At 39.7% G+C, this 22,370-nt stretch overlaps 1 protein-coding gene across 1 annotated transcript in view; it reads right to left on the bottom strand.

The window, feature by feature from the left end:
• LOC110991181 (spondin-1-like) overlaps positions 1 to 22,370 on the bottom strand; it is a 37,140-nt gene that overhangs the window by 11,684 nt on the left and 3,086 nt on the right. Inside the window, exons 2-6 of the mRNA XM_022256416.2 lie at positions 11,806 to 11,900; positions 2,861 to 3,003; positions 1,806 to 1,879; positions 679 to 822; positions 39 to 187 (exon numbers count right to left, since the gene is read on the bottom strand). Of these exons, the coding sequence (XP_022112108.2) occupies positions 39 to 187; positions 679 to 822; positions 1,806 to 1,879; positions 2,861 to 3,003; positions 11,806 to 11,900 (605 nt within the window). The remainder of the gene's footprint in view (positions 1 to 38; positions 188 to 678; positions 823 to 1,805; positions 1,880 to 2,860; positions 3,004 to 11,805; positions 11,901 to 22,370) is intronic.

Here is a 22,370-nt window from a genome sequence, read left to right as displayed (position 1 = left end):
TCACTTTTTTTTTATGTTCTTCAAAACGTTGCATGTACCTGTGCTAAGATTTCTCTCTCCAGCGTCGTTGTTGATCCCCACTCTGCAACTCTCTGCACACCAAGAGATGCATAACCCCCTTGCTTCCAAATGGTGTAGTCCTTTGTGTGGGATGCACCAATCAGATCAGACCAATGATCGCCATGCCCTTCAAATATGGAGTGGAGGAAAAAGTGTCAATATTTCTGAAAAATGTTTTTTGGAAAAGTGTAAAAAAATTTTTGGCCTGGGTAACTACATGTACAATAATACTTAACTACAACAATTAAACCGAGACGAAAAAGATGCGACAAGAGAAAAAAAAAGACGATACCAATCTACGAGGATCATATTAAAATGAGTTCGTTTCTGCCAAAGTGTACACGTACAGTAAATGCACCCATGTTCGCATGGTAAACAGGCGGTCTACAGTACAAGTTGATTGAACGTGAGTGTCCATTACATCTGATATTTCTAAACATCTGTTTTGATTTGTTCAGCACGTCTTTCTTTTTGAGTTCATGTATATACTTCATAACAGCGCCTACGTGAGAACTAATGACATCAATATGCCCTGGTTGTGAAAACAAATTCATAGTTGATGAAACACAGTATGACACAATCTGGCGACAGAACAAATTGGTTTTTGAGACCCGATACCTCCGGGGAAGTCCTTCGGGTGAGTTTCCTGCGACCACAGCCCACGCATGGTGACCGTGTACTTGGCTGTGTGGCAAGCACAGCACTCAGTGTTAGAATCCCTCTCGCCCGTGCTAATCTGCGGTGCAACTGATGCTCCAATGTCTTAAGTATGAGAAGAAGACGGAGAAAATTGGTGGATTGGAATGATTAGGACAAAATGAGATTTCTCTTTTGAGGGGAAGGACAATGAAAAGTACATGCACATGGCAGCAATGCTATGGAAACTAAATGAGGAAGGAATTCACTGTGATTATAGGATATACTTTACAATAGGGTCTACTCTTTTGATGTCACAACTGTGTTTTTCCTACAAGTGGCTGCTAAAACTAGTTGGCCGTCAATACAAAACTAAAAGAATATTTCGCAAAGTGTTAAAAATCCCACGCAGCTATTGGAATACAAGATTATAATACACATGCTACTAAATACTAAATGAAACAATAACCCTATTTAAAATTAATGGGACAACTGTCCAGGTTGAGCAAATTTGAGGTAAAAAAAGTTGATATTTCTGCCAACTTTGGCCGCTCACTCAAGATGTTGTCAAAATGAGAGAATACATATCTGAGGTAGATGGTTGATGTAATGGCATGCGTACAATGCAGTTGGATTTACAATGAAATGAATTCTTCAAGAATTCTGGGACATGTTTATACAAATACAAATTCCAGGATATTTGCAGGCTAATGCCAGCTATTTCCAGGCCCACATTATTTTTATGTACAACAACAACAAAAATTAAATAGCATGAAAACATTTTAAAAATGCTTTGTATGGTATTTGTCCCATAAACAAAACCCCACCCCGAGAAGGTTGAGGGCTCCTTTTCAGATTACATGTACATGTACATGTAAATGTAGCATACAATATGTACATGTATAATGTGCACTAATTTTTTACAAGGCAAATGTGGCTCTACTCCGGTAGGTTGGGTCAAGATTGAGGATTTTCCAGGACAGCACAGAATCTTCACTCCCTGTGCAGTTTTGAGAGCATGAGTAAACACAATTTGTTCACAGAAAACAAGAGGCCACAATTAAGCAAACACAGTGCGACTGGCTACATCAAGTATTTGAGCTCCATACCTTCTTCACAGAGCCAAAGTGTCAGGCCCTGCTCGTCTTTGTACCATATCTGCTTCTTCTGCACAGCTGCAGCCCTAACGGGGAAAAAAACAATCCTCCAAAGATTTAAATGAGGCGCTTCGATGTAAATTACTCTAGCGGGACCTTATTGGAAAAATCTATCAACAGTGAGAGAGATTCCTGTGAGTCCTTAATGAGGAAAATGCAGGATGATGAAAGAAACCTGAAGAGAGGAAAACGGAGACATACATGTACGCCCAGAAAAGAAAGTAACAATCAAAAGAGAGAGAAAGCCAAACCGACTTCATCTATTCACCAATCTGGAGTAGTCGTGTGCCATGCACGTTACTTGTACATGAACAAGTGCAACCTTTGACCATTTTCATTCCAAGTCAATAATCCAAGTTATCAACAGGGGTGAGATTCCAAGAAAATGAAATATCCACAATATAATCACCAGAAGATTTGAGGGCCCACAGCAGCTCTGAGCTTTGCTAGACATAAATTTGCGTTTGCCTACATGTATTGTGTTCTGTATCAACTTTCATACATTATAACACCTTAATGGAAAACCCAGGGTTTCCCAGATTTTAAAACAGATTATTTGAAAGATCCTGACATCAAGAAATTCCTGATGAACAAATCCTGAAATCAGGAAAAGTCCTGACAAATCTCGCCCTTGTATCAATGACAGGGGAAGCGTTTGAGAAATGGGGTCGACCCGAGTAGGCTTACAGGTGAGAGAACTGTGCCGTGGACATCGAAATCACTGCAATATGTGGCAAATAACATGCTGTTAATTGGCGGAAGTTAAGCCGACACAAAAAGATGCCTGATGCATAATAAAGTGATCAGTAATGGATCCAGAGGATGCAACTCCGACGTGTCCCATTAGTTTTTAAGTTTGGGTGTCTTTTCATTAGGAAACCTTTTCAGGGAGATAAGGTGTCTTCTTCTGGTCTGTTCAGGTCTCAACTTGCCATTTAATGACTTTCAGACTGAAATTTTCACACAAGTAAAAAAAAAAACAAGAGGGAACGTGGGATGTGACTTACTTGAAGGCAACACAGCCCGTCCCAGCTGGTGGGGCAATCCATCTGAAGGTTACTGTCGTCTTGGAAGCTTTGGATGTATGGACTAGCAGCTGAGGACAGTTGATGGTGTCAGGAGAAAACTGAGAAAGCCGTCCATCAATGATCTGAAAAAGAATCACAACTGAATGGCCAATCATTCATGGCAGACGAATACACATGTCTGGCATATAAGCCCTCCGAATTTTGAAAAAAAAAACAATTTGGGGGGGGCAGCATTACTAAAACATCCTTTCAGTACAGCTGTCTCTTGAAGCACAAAATAGTCCAGCTACCCAGAGAGACCAGAAATGTAAATTTTTTTTGCAGCAAAACCTGGCTTAGCTGTGCAGTGAACAAAAGACTTTTGGTGACCCTCATTCTGTGGTCATAACCCTGGGTAATGCACTTGGATTCAGTTGAGGTTGCTGTGTGTACCACACAGGAGTGAAAAGGTTTATGCACGGAGCTTACAATTTCAGCATGCAAATTTGTGTTTTCAAATCACATGTTTATCTATACATGTACGACAAATTCACGACCAAGTCCCTAACGCAGCTATGCTGAGAATCCCCAAGACCCTTCCCTGGATGCACAGGTGCAAGTTACCCAAGGGTTCACTCTCTGCTCCTTGATATGATGGGACAACTCTACCTTCCCCATCCTCTAAAAAATATCTTCCAACTCTCCTGCCCATTTTGACTGACCTGGGAGGCTTAGGGTTATTTCAAGATGGGTGCTACATGTAAACACCCCCCCCCCCAAAAAAAGCAACCAAAAAAATAAATTTAAAAAAGAAGAATGAGGATAAAATCACCACTTTGCTTGAAACACCTCGGAATCGACCCCTTCCACCATTAATGGTTTTCACTCTGCTGCTGTTGACAAGTATTTTGTCCCATCAAAAACTGCTGGTGACACCAAAGCTCACAGATAGATGGCATGACACAAATCAAAACAAATTTAATTTTGTATTCTGCAGTGGCTGGCTAATTACATGCACGTGTATGTGTAAGCTACTACTGCAAGACCATACATGTAGTGATAAACTGACCCAAGATAATGTCCTTCTCCGGGATTGATTTATTTCACACAGACTTTAATCATTTTAATGGAACACTGATAAACCTGTCAAATATGTCGTATGACTCAGGCAGACTTAATTAAGAAAGACTGCAAGGACCATGACTGTGCAAATGAGAATTACAACTCATTATTTGCACATGTACATGTGTGTATGAATAATTCTCTGAATGACAACAGAGCAAGTTGTTACTTGAGAGTTTTTTAAGGCAATAAAAGAAAACTGCTGAGCTGTCCAGACTATGTTTACATTTTGCTCTTTTTTTTTTAACCTTTCTTTACTTTCTGGAGTTAGTAGTTCCGGTAGTGGCTGGGTATGAAGATTAACTTTCCAAACCTCCATACTCTGCACTTTCTCAATGTTTCACCAATTCCTGGCAGTTTTTCAAATACTTTTTTATCTACGTCAATACTGAGGATCATTTCACATACTTGTCCATGATTTTTTTTTAACCTATCTTGTACTTTTCCAGTTCAATGAAAATCCGTAACTGATTGACATAATATTCTGCATGCTTGTAATGCGTTTCCCTCCCATCTTTCTTACAATCGCATTCCCAAATTAAAATGCCCATGTTGTAGGATCCCAACAACTGGTAAAGCATTCCTTGAGCGATTATTATTTTGTTCTTTCCTGGTGGTATGCATCCCACGGAAGCCATGGCAACACTGTCATAGTATTTCTGATGCACACGTATGCATGGTACGTTTTACAGTGCAATTCTCATTATATCAAATGTGATGAGTGCGATGAACTATAGTGATTGAACATTTCAGAGTATGCAAGTTGTCAAGGTTCTGGGTTTGAAACCTAGCCTATAGTTTTTTAAAACCTGTTCTGCAATTCTTGTTAAAAATATTAACAGTTGATTTTAAGCATTCTGTTCATTATATAGAGTTTAATTTTTGAAAGAAAAAGTAAAGCACAAGAACCCATCCTGCTTTGATCATGTTTCAACACTACACATGTAAGGAATGGAAATACCAGGAAGTTGGGTCAAGCCTCCTACATGTAACTAGCCATTCCATGTGGGATGCAGTCATGTGTTCTGGGGTTCCCATAGTGGTCCAAACAAGTGTCAAGTGGTTGAGGTGTCGCACAGGTGAGTGGAAATGTTACACCACTTGCTTCCAACCAAGTATGCCGGACCTCACTGTGACTGAACCAGGTACCCGGTAGCCAACTGGTAGCCCAGTAAGAAACTGTTTTAATGAGTCCCGATAGCCTGTTCCCACAAGGATTCATTTCATGCACGTGTTTAGCATGCATGAACCTGTAGTCCAGCTTGCATAAGGCTGATCACATACATGTACAAATCTGCATTGTTCTTCAACACATTAAATGTACATGCACGTGCATGGGTAGGCCTTCAACACGTTGAGGAACACCATTTTTGGTTAAAGAAGTCAAAATCATGTTTTTGGTCCCCTTTACCTACATGTACATGTACGTGTGGTATGTATTTCAGTACTTGTGTTGTCCCCATACAGGTTTGGTAACCCCATGGAGGAACTTTTCCTTCCTCCATGGTAACCCTGGAACAAGTACCAGTACATGTATGGAGGAACTTTTCCTTCCTCCATGGTAACCCTGGAACAAGTACCAGTACATGTATGGAGGAACTTTTCCTTCCTCCATGGTAACCCTGGAACAAGTACCAGTACATGTATGGAGGAACTTTTCCTTCCTCCATGGTAACCCTGGAACAAGTACCAGTACATGTATGGAGGAACTTTTCCTTCCTCCATGGTAACCCTGGAACAAGTACCAGTACATGTATGGAGGAACTTTTCTTCCTCCATGGTAACCCTGGAACAAGTACCAGTACATGTATGGAGGAACTTTTCCTTCCTCCATGGTAACCCTGGAACAAGTACCAGTACATGTATGGATCACCTTGCACTTGATTGTGGTCTCACACGAAGGAAGTCGGCAGAAATTCAAAATATCAGACACTGCAAATGACTAGACTAGTCTGGTTTCTGGAGAAGATGTCGCGTTGACAATTTGCTGGATTAATTACAGTGCAAACACACAATTTTAGCAGGAATGAACACTTGAGATTAAATCTGCGATAAATTCAACCATAGATCATTCAGTTTCAACAGAGCATTACAAATGATCTGAGGAGATCACCGATACAAGTAGCTACGCTGTGGGTCCTATTTGTATGCATGAACCAGCACATACAGTACACTTTTATAACCAAGTGTTGATTGATACATGTACAGTACATGTATGTTGGGAAAAAAGTATGGAATCAATACCAGTGTTTATCTTCAGGAGAATGCTATGGACCTACATTTTGGGTGTCTAAAACTTTTCACAGAATGGAATTATACAAGGAAATCAGTAAAACTGATTGCCTGGAACCATTTCACTGTTACTGTACGTGCACGTACATGTACGGTACAACGTGGCATGCATGTGCGACTTCAATGTTTCTCATGAGTCCAGATGAACAGATGGCATGTTTGCCTCCCTTAATTTATTCCAAGAAGTTTGGCTCATCATGCTACAGTGCAGAGTGAAAGGTACTTTTAAAGGAACAGTACATGTGCAAAAGCCATTGTCAATTATACATGTACCGTATGAGGAAATGCGTTGCTGTGAAAATAAGTTTGACCAACTTTGATTGAGAGCATTGCACAGTGCAGTATGAAAGAAACATGATGGGCAAGTACAGTACAGCGATACTTCACAAAGGGAGGTCGCTCTGAAATCCTAGCCAAAAAATTTTCATTTCATGCTATTTTATTTTACTAGGATATACATGTACGTGTGATGCACCTTGTACATGTGTACATGTGCACATGTATGTAATCCCTACTATACCGGTACATGTACGTACGCGTATACCTTCAATAATTTTTAAAAAGCCTGCTATGCACTGGGAAAGTTAATGTAAGTCCTTCTACCCGTACAAGGTGATTACATGTACATGTTAATGGCAATTGAATTTTTCAAAAGTCTCAATTTTCTTTCAGAAATACATGTAGGCCTAATGAATACATCCTGCTCAAGCAAGGCAAGTTAACCTCATGATTAATGCAAATGGGCCCTCATGGTTAATGCAAATTATGGACCCCTGCAAATGAAGCTGTTCAACCTCATGAATAAGGCACCACCTTAATGGGGGTTACAGTACACTTCTCAGTGTTTGAGTTCCAAGTCCTAGCTTCACAGAAGTGCATGTACAGGAGGTGGACAGACTTGACAATGGAAACATTTTAAACTGAGGACGTGTAATGTAAAGCATTGGAGTGTTTCCTAGAGAAACAATTATCAGCTCTCTTTTATCTAATGGGCAGGTTTTTGTCTTCTGTAATTTTAGAGAACCAAGAGTTTTCATGTACATGTATCAATTAGTTGTTTAGTTTCTTTGAAATGTACCGGTATACCAATACACTCCACTTTAATTCTTTCCTAGAAAACTTTCATCAAAATTCAGATCACAAAATGAAATCTGCCAAAGCTGAAACTTAAGCATTCACCCTTGCAAATTTGCCTTGGGAACATTTACCACAGTGTCACAAAATTAGTGTTCATGCTCTGGTTTCTTGTACATGTACAATGCACCGGTATAATCAAAACATGTACAAATATGTACATGTACCCTTCCATCCAGCACTCTGTGTAAAAGCCCATTGCTAATGACATCTGCCATTTGCAAGATTCAATTACCAAGTCAACGTTCTCCATGGCACTGGAGATTGCAACCATTTTACGTCCCCTGCAGCTCTAACAACTCTACCTTTCTTTTTCGAGTTTGCACTGGCAAAAGGCTGTAGCTCGGCAGTGTTTGGATGGGGAAAGCCAAGTTTAAACATGCATTAGTTAAGCAAACATGTTCATGGTGCGTGAAACAATGTTTGGAACGTACATGTACTTGTACTTGTAACTGGGATCTCTGGAGAGAAGACAAGGTTGCAAGATGGTGACGAATCCACAAAATGTTCACCAGAGGTGGGGGTTTTACCCCCATTAGTAGGAATATACATTCAAGTATGTAGACACACATTTTGTGCAACTTTCGACTTCTCGTGCACAGGTATTTAAATGCATGCTGAAAAGTGCGCATTTTTAAGACAGGCATGCAACTTGGACTTTGACAAAAAGGGAGGAAATTCCAATCTTTACAAACTTTAGAGTATTTTTCAATTTTCAATGGCACGAGTGTGGACTGAAAAATGAGCAAATCAGCTAATCAGAGGGAACATTGCATGCCTGCTTAAAACGTCCACTGTAATATTTTCAAAGCTCTTCCATATAAGGGCACTGTTGCTGTGATAGCATTCTGGAAAGATACCGTTAAGTTTAGAGATCTTCGCTGACTGAAAGTACTTGCACTGTAATGTAAACTTATACATTAACAATGAATCACCACAGGAAAAAACTTACATTGTACAACAAAAAAATGCTCCAAAAATTCTGCTTAACAATTTTTTGGGTAAAATACACACGTACCGGTAGATGTAAAACTGAGTTTTCTGAAAAGAACGAAACCATAGTTTTGTCCATGAAAATGTAAATTTTGTAATAGCAAAAAAATAACAAAATAATAACCAATCAAAAGGCAAAACAAAAACTTATAATGAGGTTAAATGGGCATCAAAGGTAAAGTTTCCAGGATCAGGGTTGTCTGGTTTGAATCATCTTGATTTAAATCAAGTGATTTTTTTAAATCACTGATTTAAATCAACATATTTAATTTTGGGGGTAAAAAGGCAAAAATGTTTCAATTTTTGAATTTTTTTATGATTGGAAATGTTTGCAGGTTTTGCACATTTTGAACAGCTAAGCCCCCCTCTGTGAGCCTTCCAGTTCCTAGTATCAAAAAAAGTATGAATGCATGTACAGTATGTGTTAAAAAATAACCGGGTTGGCAAGATTTTTATGTTCATTTCTGTCCACTTATTTTGATTTAAATCAGCTTTTTGGATTCTGTAAGTGAATTTGATGCGAAGGATTTATAATCATGAATTTTTTTAAATTGCCCACTTCAGATTTTACCAATAGAGGAAGGACCACAGGAGTTAAAACTTCAAAGTGCTCGGTGAGCATTGCCACCCGGTCAGACACAGATAGACTTGCATGTACCGGTATACACCAATGGGTCTACAGCTAGACCCAGAGAGGGTGCTATTATCTTAGCAATGGAGGCTCACTTGGTCGGACCTGAACTTCACTGGTTCACGAGTGACTAGGAAATGCATGCATCACAGTCGCATCACTACCAAAAAATTGCCTGACCAACGTGACCCTTTTCAACCGATACGGGGTGCTTCTGCTCGATACAGTGTAGATACAGTGCAAGTGACAGGACAGCAAAATGTATACATGTACCAATAACACCTTAACTTAAGATCAAGGAACTGTAAAAATTTGCCTTGACCGTTAAAAGCATTCGCTCATGAGTACACAGTACCCTTAACAGTGATACTTCCTGGACAGAGCATTCCAACTGGTGCATGGAACTGCTGGCATACAATAACACACACATGGCCCTCAACACCTTCTTGTCCCTAATTAAAGGTTACGATCTATCCAAGTTGTCAGTCAAATGACAAATTGCACAGAGTGTTTGTTATGCTTGGCTCTTGGTGAAATGCATCAGGGGTGGATGCACCAGACTAAAGAACCTAATTGCTTTATGATAATACCCTGCCTTTACATTTATCTATCTATCTCACAATTGGCTATTACATATACATGTAAACATGTATTAAACATTCACACATACACATGTACATGTACAGCACTACTTACAAATACCATCACCAACCCTGAATATCCCTGTTGAATTGTGTCAAAAATATAGCACTGACCAAATCACCCAAATTGTCTTTCTCATTACTGGAATCCCACTCTCTATAACTGGGAATCTGGCTTTACTGCAACACTATATTTTCATGCAGTATCTACTTAAAAAAAACTTTTCATGTAGTGGCATAACCAAATCAAGCAAAAGAGTCCAAGATTTCCTTCAGTTCCTTGATCTTCCCTCAACCCAGAATCTCCAGGTGGATTCTGAAGGATCTGGACAGATTAGAGTTTGGAAGCAATTCACACAGAACTCAGTGCATTTGGTCAAAATGTGACTTAGGCCTACAAACTTTTCATAATTTTACATTCATGTACACTGTACATGTGTATGTGAAAACTTTTCTACATGTACATGTGTATAATATATGTAATTACATGTACAATACAAATTAAACACCACCAAATGATGCCATGCAGGTCTCCACTGTGTTCCCATGCTGTCCGGGTGCTCCAAAGGGAAGTTTTCAGACAGGAAGTTCCTTTTCCTTCAGAGTATAATACATGTACATATAGATGTGTAATACAGACAGTACATATAATCATTTTGGTATGCAGGCCTTTCAAGACGTTAGAATTTAGTCACAGCAGACTTCAGACCTGTACATGTGCATCCCACTTCTTGTTTTTTTTTTACATAGTAAAGAGCTAAATTTTCATTAAAGAGTACGGACACTTGGAAACTTGATTTTCAAACCAAAGGTCTGATTACATTTTCAATCAAGAGTACAAAAGATAAAACCAAGCCAAGTACTTGTAACTCGAGCCAGTATGAAATTACATATACTGCATGTACTGATTACACCTCAAGCAGGTGCTGATAATCTCACAATCTACAAATTTATTAGATCCCACTGGCAGCAAAAGAGGAATGCAGATCCCTGAGATAAAGGACTTTAAATGAAGCTGATTAAAAAGGGAGCATCCTAAGGATGCAGCTGGTTTTTAAGTATCCTTGCTTTATACCCGTAGTTTGAGGAGGCACATACCGGTACACGCATAGATGTTATTATGTACCGGTACACAGGCGGTCTATATGCATATTTTCGAGACAAATGACATTTTGCAACAACTGGATGTTGAATCCTTGGCCATAATGAATTATTTACGCAGATGCCATTCAAAAGTGATCAAAGAATGAGAGACAGCTCCAACTTGCATCAACAGCAAAATTACTGCATCAACTCTAGTGCACTGGAGGTTTTAAGGAATGATCAGAATGAATTCAGTTATAAAAAAATGCAGTTTGCATTCAAATAACCACATATTTACAAGAAGGAATTTGTAGTACATTTACTCTCCTTTTTTGTTTCTTTAGATGAAATTTTATGAGCAACCTTCATATAAAGGTGACCTTTACGACTCACTGCGCACTTTATTTAGTGTATTAAAAATATATTTCAAAAATTCCTATTAATTCCCAGGGAACTAAAATTTCACAAAGTGATCATCTGAGCAGATTTCCAGACTGACACAATTGTAACTTCTGGAACCATGACCTTAAATTTACAGAGCTTTAACATTCACAATAGCCGGTCAGTGTTGAAACCAAGAATTTTGACAAGTACGGTAATTTTCTTTGAGAAAACTTAACTATTTAGGGGCTGTTCAGCAGCTGGAAAACATTCGCCTGCTTCTCAAAAGCCAACTACCGATAAAAGCCTGTCACAAGCAAACCGAATCATGTGACACTGTGGCTTGTAAGTTTGCTTGGCTGTTTTTGGTTTAAGTGAAAACCTTCCGAAGCCCAGCAAATTTTACAACTATGTGAAACTGAGACCCAGCAAGTAGATAAAGAGCAAAGATTCATTCTTACTTTACATCTTTACTTAACCGTCTCCTGGCGACGGACAGAGCATACTGTCCGAAATATTGAGTACCACCAGTTCTTTTCAGGAATCCACAAACTCAAAAAGAGATACATCCATGGTGCGACCGCAAACCTGTCTACATGAAGTTTACTCATCTTTACTACATGTAGCTGTCAGTTTATTGCGACATGTCAACGTTTGCCTAAGCTTACCTCAAAACGTCCAGAGGGCGTGATGTCGTCGGAAACCAGCAAGCACGCAAAGGTGAACTCACGGAAGGACACAGGCGGGGTGCTACTCAGTGTCACTGAAATGCAACAATCCAACAAGACAAGATTAATGACCCATCAATAACATACGTGTACCAACTGATCAAACTATCAAACACTGACATTGATCAACCTGATAATTATCCAAACATAAGGCAGACAACACTTGCCTTTTACAGGAATGCCTGTACAGGATACTGAATTTTTTTCCAAAAACAAAAAGGAAGTACTGGCAACTTTTCTGCCTTTGTGTAGGTGTGCATGTATGTTTCCAATAAAACTAGAAAGTGGTAAAAACAATGTTAGCTTGGGCAAACAAATCAACGTCTCTGCAGTTCTAAGCCGATTACTCAGATATCACCAAGCACTACATGTAACATGTTTTGGTTTTAAAGCCCCATGCACCATGGATCATAGACTATACAAAGCCTACAGTTTCTGCCGATAATACAGGCTGAAGTAGGTGAATTTTACCTATTTTTGCTTGCCTAATGATTCACCAAAGTAAGCATGTTTGTCACTCCATCCCGAGGAGTGTAATACTAAACCCCTGTGGAAATCAAAAATACGGTACGTGGGATGAATGCATTATTGCACTTGTCTCAGAAAGTTCCAGGATCTCCTCCTGCCGGCATCGCAGCACTTAAAACTCAATAACTGCTATAGTTGCAAGTGTCTTGGGAGCTTATGTATTGTGATCCTGAATACGCCGTCGTCAACACATTGGAGTCTCTGGTGGATTTGGACTGTGAATCTACCCAGCAGCAAGCCTGCGATATCAGTGAAAGTGCACTGCACAAGTGGGAGATGGTTAAACTCTGATGGTCAAAATATTCACACTGTAATTATACTGCCCTTCCAAGTCATGAATCACCAAAGATATCGGCATTCATGCAGTATAAGCATGTATTGCAGGATTTAGGCTGCTGTCTCACATGCATGTCTGTCATTTCTTCTAGGAAATTTTGTTTGCCCCTAAGTTCTTAGGAAAGGCTCATTTTGATTTCTACAAATGTCCAATTGCAAGTAAAATTCAATCTTGTACATGTACACTTACACTATGCACAAACACGTACTTTTGCTTCAGAATTTATTTAGAAATGCATACAGGACGCGATCTCTTTTCCAAATAAAGGAGGGCATACAGTGTCCTTCTATTAAAAACCAATATGCCAAACAGAATCCGCTGTTAATGTCTACAAGACACAGTTTGTGTCGTGTGTATGTACAAGAACTCAAGTGTTTCTTTTTAACTAACAAACTTATGTTTCTTCACCTACAGTGTACATGTACAGTGTTCACTCGTACAATGTACACAGTACATGCTGTAGGTATCCGGTACCAGTTTGCCCAGTGCTTTCTGTGTGGCGATAAGGGGGATTTAAATGCCAATGAAAAGTGTGATGGTTTAGCTGACTGTTTCAGGTTCTCTCCTTCCCAGCAAGAAAAGAGACCGAGGGGTACCCCCCAACATGTCCAATCCCTATACACATTCCAGACTATTGTTACTTAACATATCCCCCCAAGATGTCTGAGAGGAATTCCCCAAATCCTGTGAGACAATGACCAAAACAAAGCAGGGGGGGTTCTCTCCGTCCCATACCTTGCTGCATATGCTTCAGACTTTGCACATCCATCTCGAGGCCTGCCCCTGCCTTTAGGATCAATTCAGAACATTTTTCCACATCTTCCCTCTGACTTGGAGGTTACAGAGTTAAAGCCACAGGCACTATTAAAAATCCTTTGTTTCCTTTAACCATGTACCACATTCAAAATCGAAAAATAACCTGAAGAACAGGAAAACCAAGGAGAGTAAAATTCTTGCAAAAAAACTTGAATCAAAACTCTGTCTGAGAACACAACCTGTCATCCATCTTTGAAATGGATTTCCAAATGTAGAGATCTCTCTGTACTCTATGGTGTACTGTTCAGCCTCCTGACGAGTACACTACTACATGTATGTGTGACGTGATCTGGGTAAACCTTTATTTGTCACTTTTGAGTAATCAAATTAATGAGGAACCTATTTTCTTTTCAAAACTGTTTGATTCATGATTCTACGAGTAGGTTTTCTACAACTTGAGTAAATTCTGTTCGGAAGACATAAAACCAGATGACCCCTTTTTGAGATATCAAACTTTGAACTATGTCTACTAATACCCCCGCTTTGAAGTTTTGAGCAAAAATTTCACCGAGATTATACAAAATTGACTAACTGAGAGACTGCAAACTGAAGTTGTAATTGGCCCTATTTGTTAAAGCAATGATGATTTCTGATCATTGTTCTACCCAGCTGCTGCTGCCCTTAAAATAACAATGACTGAAAAGTTTGATAGTTTATGATTTTCTGTCATTCGTAAAATTATGTTTTACACATCTCTGTACATATATAAAAATGGAAGCTTTACTTCAATTTTTCAAAATTAATTACTTGGCTATTAATTCACAATTGCCCAAAATATTGGGGGACTTTGCCTTTCACACCAAAACAAGCTGAGTGACCTCCAGTGGTTTTTCCCAGATGGTATCAAAAGTACACAATACAGCTCATGAAGTCCACATCACTCAGTATCCCTACTAGGTGCTCTGACAACTTGTTTGGGAAAACACTGATGTTATTACAGCTGCAGGCTGGAAGCTTTAAGGGCAACTAAAAACCTTCCTACACAGCATGTACATGTACTGGGCCATCATTTGAACACTCCAGAACACATGACATGTCAATTTATAGACAGCGGAGGTTTATGCATGTTTCCTTCCAATAGCAGGCAGGGCAATCAATACAATCTTGCCAACGAAGCATACCTACTAGTATGGTTGAAGGAAACATTTCTGCCTACTCATATTCTGCTTTTTTTGGGGGGGGGGGTAGATTTGGACAGGTACAGTGTGCATATGCCATGGTTTGTGAAGATGTTCCAGACTGAAGTCCTGAAAGTCACTCAGAGACAGTAATTATCTGGGTTTGTGATTCTTTCTGTGCTTTAATATAAATATTTGAGTCTGTAAGAGTAAGAGCCACTTGCACAGAAGTGACTTGTGAATAACAACTATTTGTGGCCGTTTTCCAATACTCAACTTCTGCTCCGTCTCAGGCTTCAACATTACTACATGTACCTGACTTTGAAGCTGTAAGCGCACTACTTACCAGTAGTCTAATAGTGCCACAAAACATCAAATAAGATGCAAGAAAGCAAACACTTACAGTAATCCAATTCGATTTAAACGCTTCAGGTCCACAATCAGATTGGTTTCGGGGACGAAGCCTGAGACGGAGACGAAGTTGAGTATTGGAAAACGGCCCCGTGTCTTCAGTGATGAATTTCATCAGTCAACCAAAAAGGTTAATATCAAGCCTTGGCAACAACTAGGCCCATGGTCCATTACCGAGTCAAATGTGACATCAACCAGATCTGCATGTATGCTGCTTCACAGAGAAGCCACATGTACATGTAGCTACGAGAACATGTACTGTACATGTACTCATACATACATGTATGGTGCTGCCTATGCCGTCGAAGGAGATGCATATTACGCAGAAGAGGAACATACAGGTACATGTACATGTATGTAAAAGTATGTAAAACACTGAAAACAGAAACTGAAAACTGCATCACTCAGACATGGCTTTTAAGCCACACCTGCCCAAGAAAACCATTTTATTTTATCTTAATTTTTTGTTCACAAAACCCTTTTAGCAAAAAAGGAGAAATGTATGTACATGTACACGTATATAAACAAAAGAACATGCTGAATGCCCTCATGTACATGAACAGGAATTGAATTTGTGTTATCACGCAAAAAAATACAAAGAGAAAATATTAATGTACATGTACATGTAGGTAGGATTTGGGGATTTACATTTTTGTACTGCCAAAACTGCGTACCCTGTGCATGATATGCACATGTGGATATCACCACTGACAAAGAAACATCCTACAGAGAGCAATAATTGCATTGGAGTAATCCACAAAGTAAACAGGGTTATCTCTTCCATTCATACCATTATCTTGCCTTGGAGAGGCCCCTCTCCCATTCAACCATTTCATGGATGAGTGGGTCTAAGATTCATGCAATTTATCATTAAGGGAATTCAGTTTCACAACGGGAGGCAAATCTGAACGTGAAGTTCTGCCTGCTACCAGTACACACTGATTCACTGTCTTGTATTTTTTAATCTGGGTAAAGAGGTTGGGGAGGGCTACATGTCACTGGTAGGGTAGGTGGAGATGGGTGGGGTTTGGGGTGGGTAGGATAGGGGTAGGGCAGGGTGTGGTGACAGGATCAGAAGAGGGATGGACAATTCTACTCTTAGATCAAGCAAACATGAGCTGAGACACAGATTCAGAACACACAAGCAACACCTCTGCTACCACATCGTACCAAAACCTCAAAACTGAAGTACAGCTGTGTGGTGCTCAAAACCTATTTTTTGGCCAGCTTTCAGAGCTACATGAGTTCATGTACAAACTCACTCCTAGGAGGAGAGGTTCACTGATCAATACTCACTATGGGTGCTAATCAAAAATCAAGAAAACAATTGAGCACCGCCAAGTGCAGAGCTTACTTTCTGATAACTTGTACAAAGCATTTACCACACATTTATGAACTTCATTTCTGCTTATGTGACAGGATGACTGATAATGAAGAAGGTAATGAAGAAATGTTCAGTTTCACAGGTGGGAGGAAAACCCTAGATTTCTTTCAAGGAAAACCCACAAATCTGAGGTAGAGACCAAAAATCCTATCAACATGTCAGCCTACATGTATACATGTACATATGTAGGTGGGTTTTAAACCAGGGTTGCAGAGCTGAATAGCCAGGAAACAGCCACTAGCTGCATGTACAGTGTACACTATAAACGAACCTCAGTCCCAAAGGTACCGGTAGACTTCTAGGGAAACAATTGTGCCACTTTTGTTAAATGTTAACCAGTGATTTCATTTCCATGTTGCAGACCAATTTCTGATTTTACCAGGGACGGCAAAAAGTTCTCCCTTTCAACCTGCATAATATACACTGTACTTTGGTACATGGATATCATTCCCCTACAAGTGCCGGTATACTGTCTACATACATGTATGTACATGTACATGTACATGTACCGTAGCTGGTTGCCACACCTCCTATTACATGTCCACATTTATTTTTGTGCCTGCCCTTCATTTGCTCAACCTACATGTACATGAACATACCTGAAAAGAATGGCTTGGTTTGTTCTATGGTTTGTTCTATGGTTTGTCCTCCCGGGTTTAATTCCAAATTGTGAACTGTCAAATCAACAATTCTGTTCTCACGCTCTGGGTTTAGACAGCAGAACTAATGGTGGTTTGGACTGACAAACAAGTTTGCCTGCATACAGTGTTCGACTGTGGCTGCAGAGCGTGGTAAATGTCAAATCAAAAGCGACAGCCACACAGCTCAATAGGACATCGAGCCATCCACCCTAACCCCCTACGGTGTATGTAAAAACATCAAATTGGAGGATTTGGGAATGTTAGGGTTTTTAACGATTAACTCAGCTTTGATTTATGTACAGTAACATGTTACCAGTACAAGGGCTGAAGACACGCGGAAATAATGATGTCTACCACAAGCAAAACATTTAAGATACAAGTAAATGCACAGGTACGCTAGAAATGCACACTATGTACATGTACAGTGCTGAACTGGGATGTTTGAAATACATGTACACATGTACTACTACTGTACTGTGTTACCCAACCTAACAAAGCGAGTCACAAGTCACTCTCTTGAGCCAGTTTTCAGCAAAAAAAAGGCCCTTTAACACTGTTGAAATAATCTTGCACCAAGATCTAAACTCCTTTTTTTCATTAGGATGTCAAACTGAGTGGTACGTTGTCAAAATAAAGAGTCCTGTTTGCGCTTTCTAATGCAAACTGAAACCAAATTACTGTGTGCGCATAAAAAACAAACTGGCCATGAGACTCACTTTGTGGGACCCAGGCAAAATTTCAAGATGATTTACTGTACAACCACCTTTCTCCCACAGCCCTAATTTCAAACTGAAAATACAGTGTTGTATTTCCCCTGAAGCATACACATATGCCACTGTTTTTTTCAAATTACCAATAATATCAATGTTACCAAGCTTATTATTAAAAGACTGAGACACCTCCGGCGTAACCCTCTGTTTTCAAGTGTGCACAGAATCTCAGGCAGTGCCAAACTCTGGAAAATTCTGAAATGGAGAATGTGTACACGTGTGTACTGAGGTGCAAATTCATATATGCACACAGGAAATTGGTGTTATCGCAGAGCCAGGAACACCAGGCACCAACAGGAAATTACCACACAATGGGGGGAGCCCTATGAAAACCACTCAGCCTTCCCTGTCAAATATTCCTAATGAATGGGGGGGCGGGAGGAGGAGACATCACATATCGCGTTGCTCATGACTTAATCGTTTGGTGTATAATGTAAGATCTCACTGATGTTATTCACAGAATCTACACTTTATGTAAACTCCTTTTCATGTTGCACATGCATGAATGCAAAGCAGGTTTGCTGGAAAGACGGCAAGTGACACAATTAAACTAAATTTGTTACTGATGAGTTATCACCTAGTATCGGTACATGTATGCCTCTAGAGGAATCTGCTTGGATTGGGCCCTCTAGAGGTTTCTTATGAGGCTTCTTAGGCATGATTGAACATACTGTATGTACACATACTTACTGTACACCACGTTTGTGTGTAAGAGCTATGTAACAGAATATCAAAACCAGTTCATCTCACAAGTGTTCACTTGAAATTTGACGTGGTTCGTTTTTTTTTTCAAAAGCCCATATACCGGTACCTGTCCGTACCGGTATGTGTACTAGTACAGGAAATGATGTGTGGTAAGCCGTGGATGGGTAAGCCTACACCGTTACTGGTAGTACCATACACGTATATTGGAAGCTAAAAGTATTCCCCTTACAAGTACACATGATAGTACTTAATTCTCAAATTTCATGAGGGGCATATTTCACATTTCTCAGAAGTTTTGATTTCAATGTGTTGGCATTTGTACCAGTAGCGAGTATACATTAGGTGTGTATGTACATCCAATTAGCAACAATTACATGTATCGGTACAGTAATTCCTGTACATGTACAGATAGGAAACAAAGATTGACTTCACAGGTGTCTGTATCAAATAAACGTGCATTTACTCAAGCTACAACTTGCGCTTAGACCTATTTGTACCCTTACCTACCGGTAGAGTTTCTGTTTGATAATAAAGCTCCTACATGAACATGTAGATCATTCTAACTTCACCAGGAAGTTTTAAGGATTCTGCATAGTTGAAAAAAAGCAGAGCCCAGCAACACTGTGCTTATACCAGCATGTGGGACTTCATGCCCCTTGAATTTAAAGTTATTGTATATTGTAAGCCGGATTTGCTTAAAAACTCTTGGGGAGGGATATTAATCTACACAGAGGAATCTAAACGGGCAAAGGGGCTCATATCCACTTCTCAGCTCTAGTCAAATGTGGTGCTGCAGTAATCCTCACTGTGCCCTTTAACAGCTCTCTCATCCGTGTTAATAAGAGCAAGGACTCTAGAGGGAAACAGAAAACCACTGGCCCAGAATTGGAAACTGAGGCCAGAATGGAAGCAGTTGACTGGAATGCATTCAGAAGGGAATTTACTATTAATGTAATCCCTCTCTGATGATTAGAATGAAATCTAATCAACACCCGCTCTTCATCTGAATCATTCTCTGGCGGCATGTGGCCTTCTGGCTTATATTTGCCACACTGTGCTATGTCACCTACATGTAGTCCAAGAGAGATACATGTATACATATTCAGTTTAAAATGTTCATTCACAACAAGTACCAGTACACCGTACTTCTCTAACTTCGTTGGTAGATATGAAGATGTAAGCAAAATGTGACAGAAAGATGACTTTTAAGGATGCTTTCATATAAATTCCACTTCATTCCCCAAGCATGTAAAAATACACATGTACACCATGTAGCTAGACCCCATAGAGGGGCCCAGAAAGGTTCCACACATGTACCATAGAGCAAGGACCCACATACCTGTAGAAGTAGAAGCTTTGCTGTGGATTGAGGAAATTCTCAAACTTTCTGCATTCCCCCCCCCCTACCACCTATGTACATGTATAAGTAATATGTACAAAAATACTGTACTTGTACCTGAGTACTCGTGCCCGATGAGTTTTCTTGTATGATATCGCACCTGTACTAGGACGCTGCAATTTTTAACTCAATGTGTCCATAGACTGTACATCCAATGAGGAATACGCAATGGTTCAGACTCTATGCCGGAGAAGCAACTTTACTATTCATGCACACATGCATGCAGGTATACATGTACATGGTCCAAAGCAGGGCCTGGAGCGGTACATGTGCACTAGCTGGACAATAGTTTGAGAAATTTAGAATCAGACAACAAATTGTTGTTTTCAAAGCAGTTTATTAAGCCAACAGAATTATGAATGTAACGTTCATACCTGTACATACATGTCAGAACGGACGTGACAAAAACAAAAAACTTGTGTTCATCACGCATGGTGTGTTCATGAAGGTCATGACCAGAAAGAAGCTCTGGTAATAGGCTTTAATACATGATTACAGGTGCATAGACTTGGGGCACTGTACTATGAAAAAGAGATGGTCACTGCACTTTACAGGGAGCATGCCTTGACCTGGAATACGTGTACTGACTTCAGAGTATTATTTTTGTTTTCAGATGAGATCAGTAAGTAAGTGTCCTGATATAAACAATGACACCGGGAAATGATTAGATGGACTTGACTGTCAACAGTGACTGACTGTTGATGATCTACGGGGGGGGGGGGTATATAGGGAAATAGTCCCTCCACTTTTTTGACTGGGGGTGCTGCCCCCCCCCGGCACTTTTTGCAGGTATACATAATGGGTGAGGATTAATTGGATTGGTCTAGTAATGGCTGATGCTTGATGGTCTCACAACTGGTGCACCCCACTTTGAAAATTGTTCTGCCGCCCATTGTCTGCAGAATTCTTGCTCTTACAATTGATGTACATGTACAGTATGTTCACAGTAGGGTTACAGTAAGTTCCACTGTACATGTACATATATGAAAAAGTATTGTATACTCTTGAGCAAATCAAGATTTCAAATCAGGTGTACAAATTCAGGCAGGGGATTATAAAAGAACAAAGTATGTTTGAAACTAAAAGAAATCTACAAGTGGATACAAATTAAATGTTTGGGTGGTTTTATTTTCGATAGGGTGTTTTAATGATGTACATGTACATGTAAGACGTAAAGGGTAGTATTCACATACATGTATACATGTACACACATACATGTACTCTGAAAAATATCCGATTTTGTTTAACATACCGGTAGCTGAAAAATCCTAGAATTTGGATAGTAAAGCCTTAAATGAGTGTTCATGTAAAAAGTTCCCAGATATAAAACAATTAAACATGCAAATTAACACCTCCCTCCCCCTCTTAAAACACATACGGTATGACTGTATACAGCTACTCACAAAGCATAGGCCTACCACTGGTAAATTGCGATCATTTTAATTAATATCTGCATCATTATCACTTTGACTTGTACATCTTCACTCATCAATGAAATGACGATGGCAGGGAAACAGCCACAACAGACAACAACAGATGTTACATGAGTTCCAATGTGTCTCATCGGTGTTTGTAAAATGCAATTAAGAGAAAGGTTGTGTATAAATTCAGATAATACGGTATGCTGCAATTGTGTTTCTACGAAACTGCTCTCCAGCAAATGAGCATTATAAATCTGTCAGAAAAGTAGTATCTGGCAGGAAAGGGGAGCTGTTATCAAGATTCTGTTTCCTAGTAACTAGACGTTCAGATGCCCCAAGGAGAGTCCTTCTCCCAATCCACCCCTGGTACGGTATCTATGGTGCAATCAATTTCTGGAAGCAAAGTCCAGGCAAACACACGTAAGAAATGTTAGCACACACATATGTAGTCCATGCGGGAACTTATTGCAGCCTGCCAACAAGCACGGCGCTTCAAAGTGATAAATTTGCCGGCGTCTGCATCTGGTGGAGATTCTACGAGCTCGTTCGCTTTGCTTTGCTCTCAAATTAATGCAGATTCGTGGACTCTACATTTGATGACCTCATTTATTCTCTCCCCTGTGGAATGTGAATGCTCAAAAGGCTTAAGGTGATAATGTACAAATAAACGTACTACTGTGCATGTTAATGTACGCACCTGTGCCAGCACATGGACGACTGACGTTGTACATGTAAATCATAATATCTCCCAAACATTTAATAATTACCCTGTAACTCAAAATAAGAATGACTTGAAATCATACAGCGGCTGATTTAAAATCAGTTTGAACAGCCTTGGCTCGATGACTGAAATAGTCACGATGTAATGTACATGTACATTGTACATCATAGTGCCTAACAAGGCATTCTCTTACATTAATTTTCCCTCTAACCACTTGCCATCAGTTTTACTCCAAATACACTGTACATGTGTGT

This window comes from Acanthaster planci, linkage group LG03, assembly GCF_054643075.1.
Source record: "Acanthaster planci isolate LZ-2023a linkage group LG03, COTS_SCS, whole genome shotgun sequence".
Lineage (NCBI taxonomy): Eukaryota > Metazoa > Echinodermata > Asteroidea > Valvatida > Acanthasteridae > Acanthaster > Acanthaster planci.
This window is presented reverse-complemented; position numbering and strand designations above follow the sequence as displayed.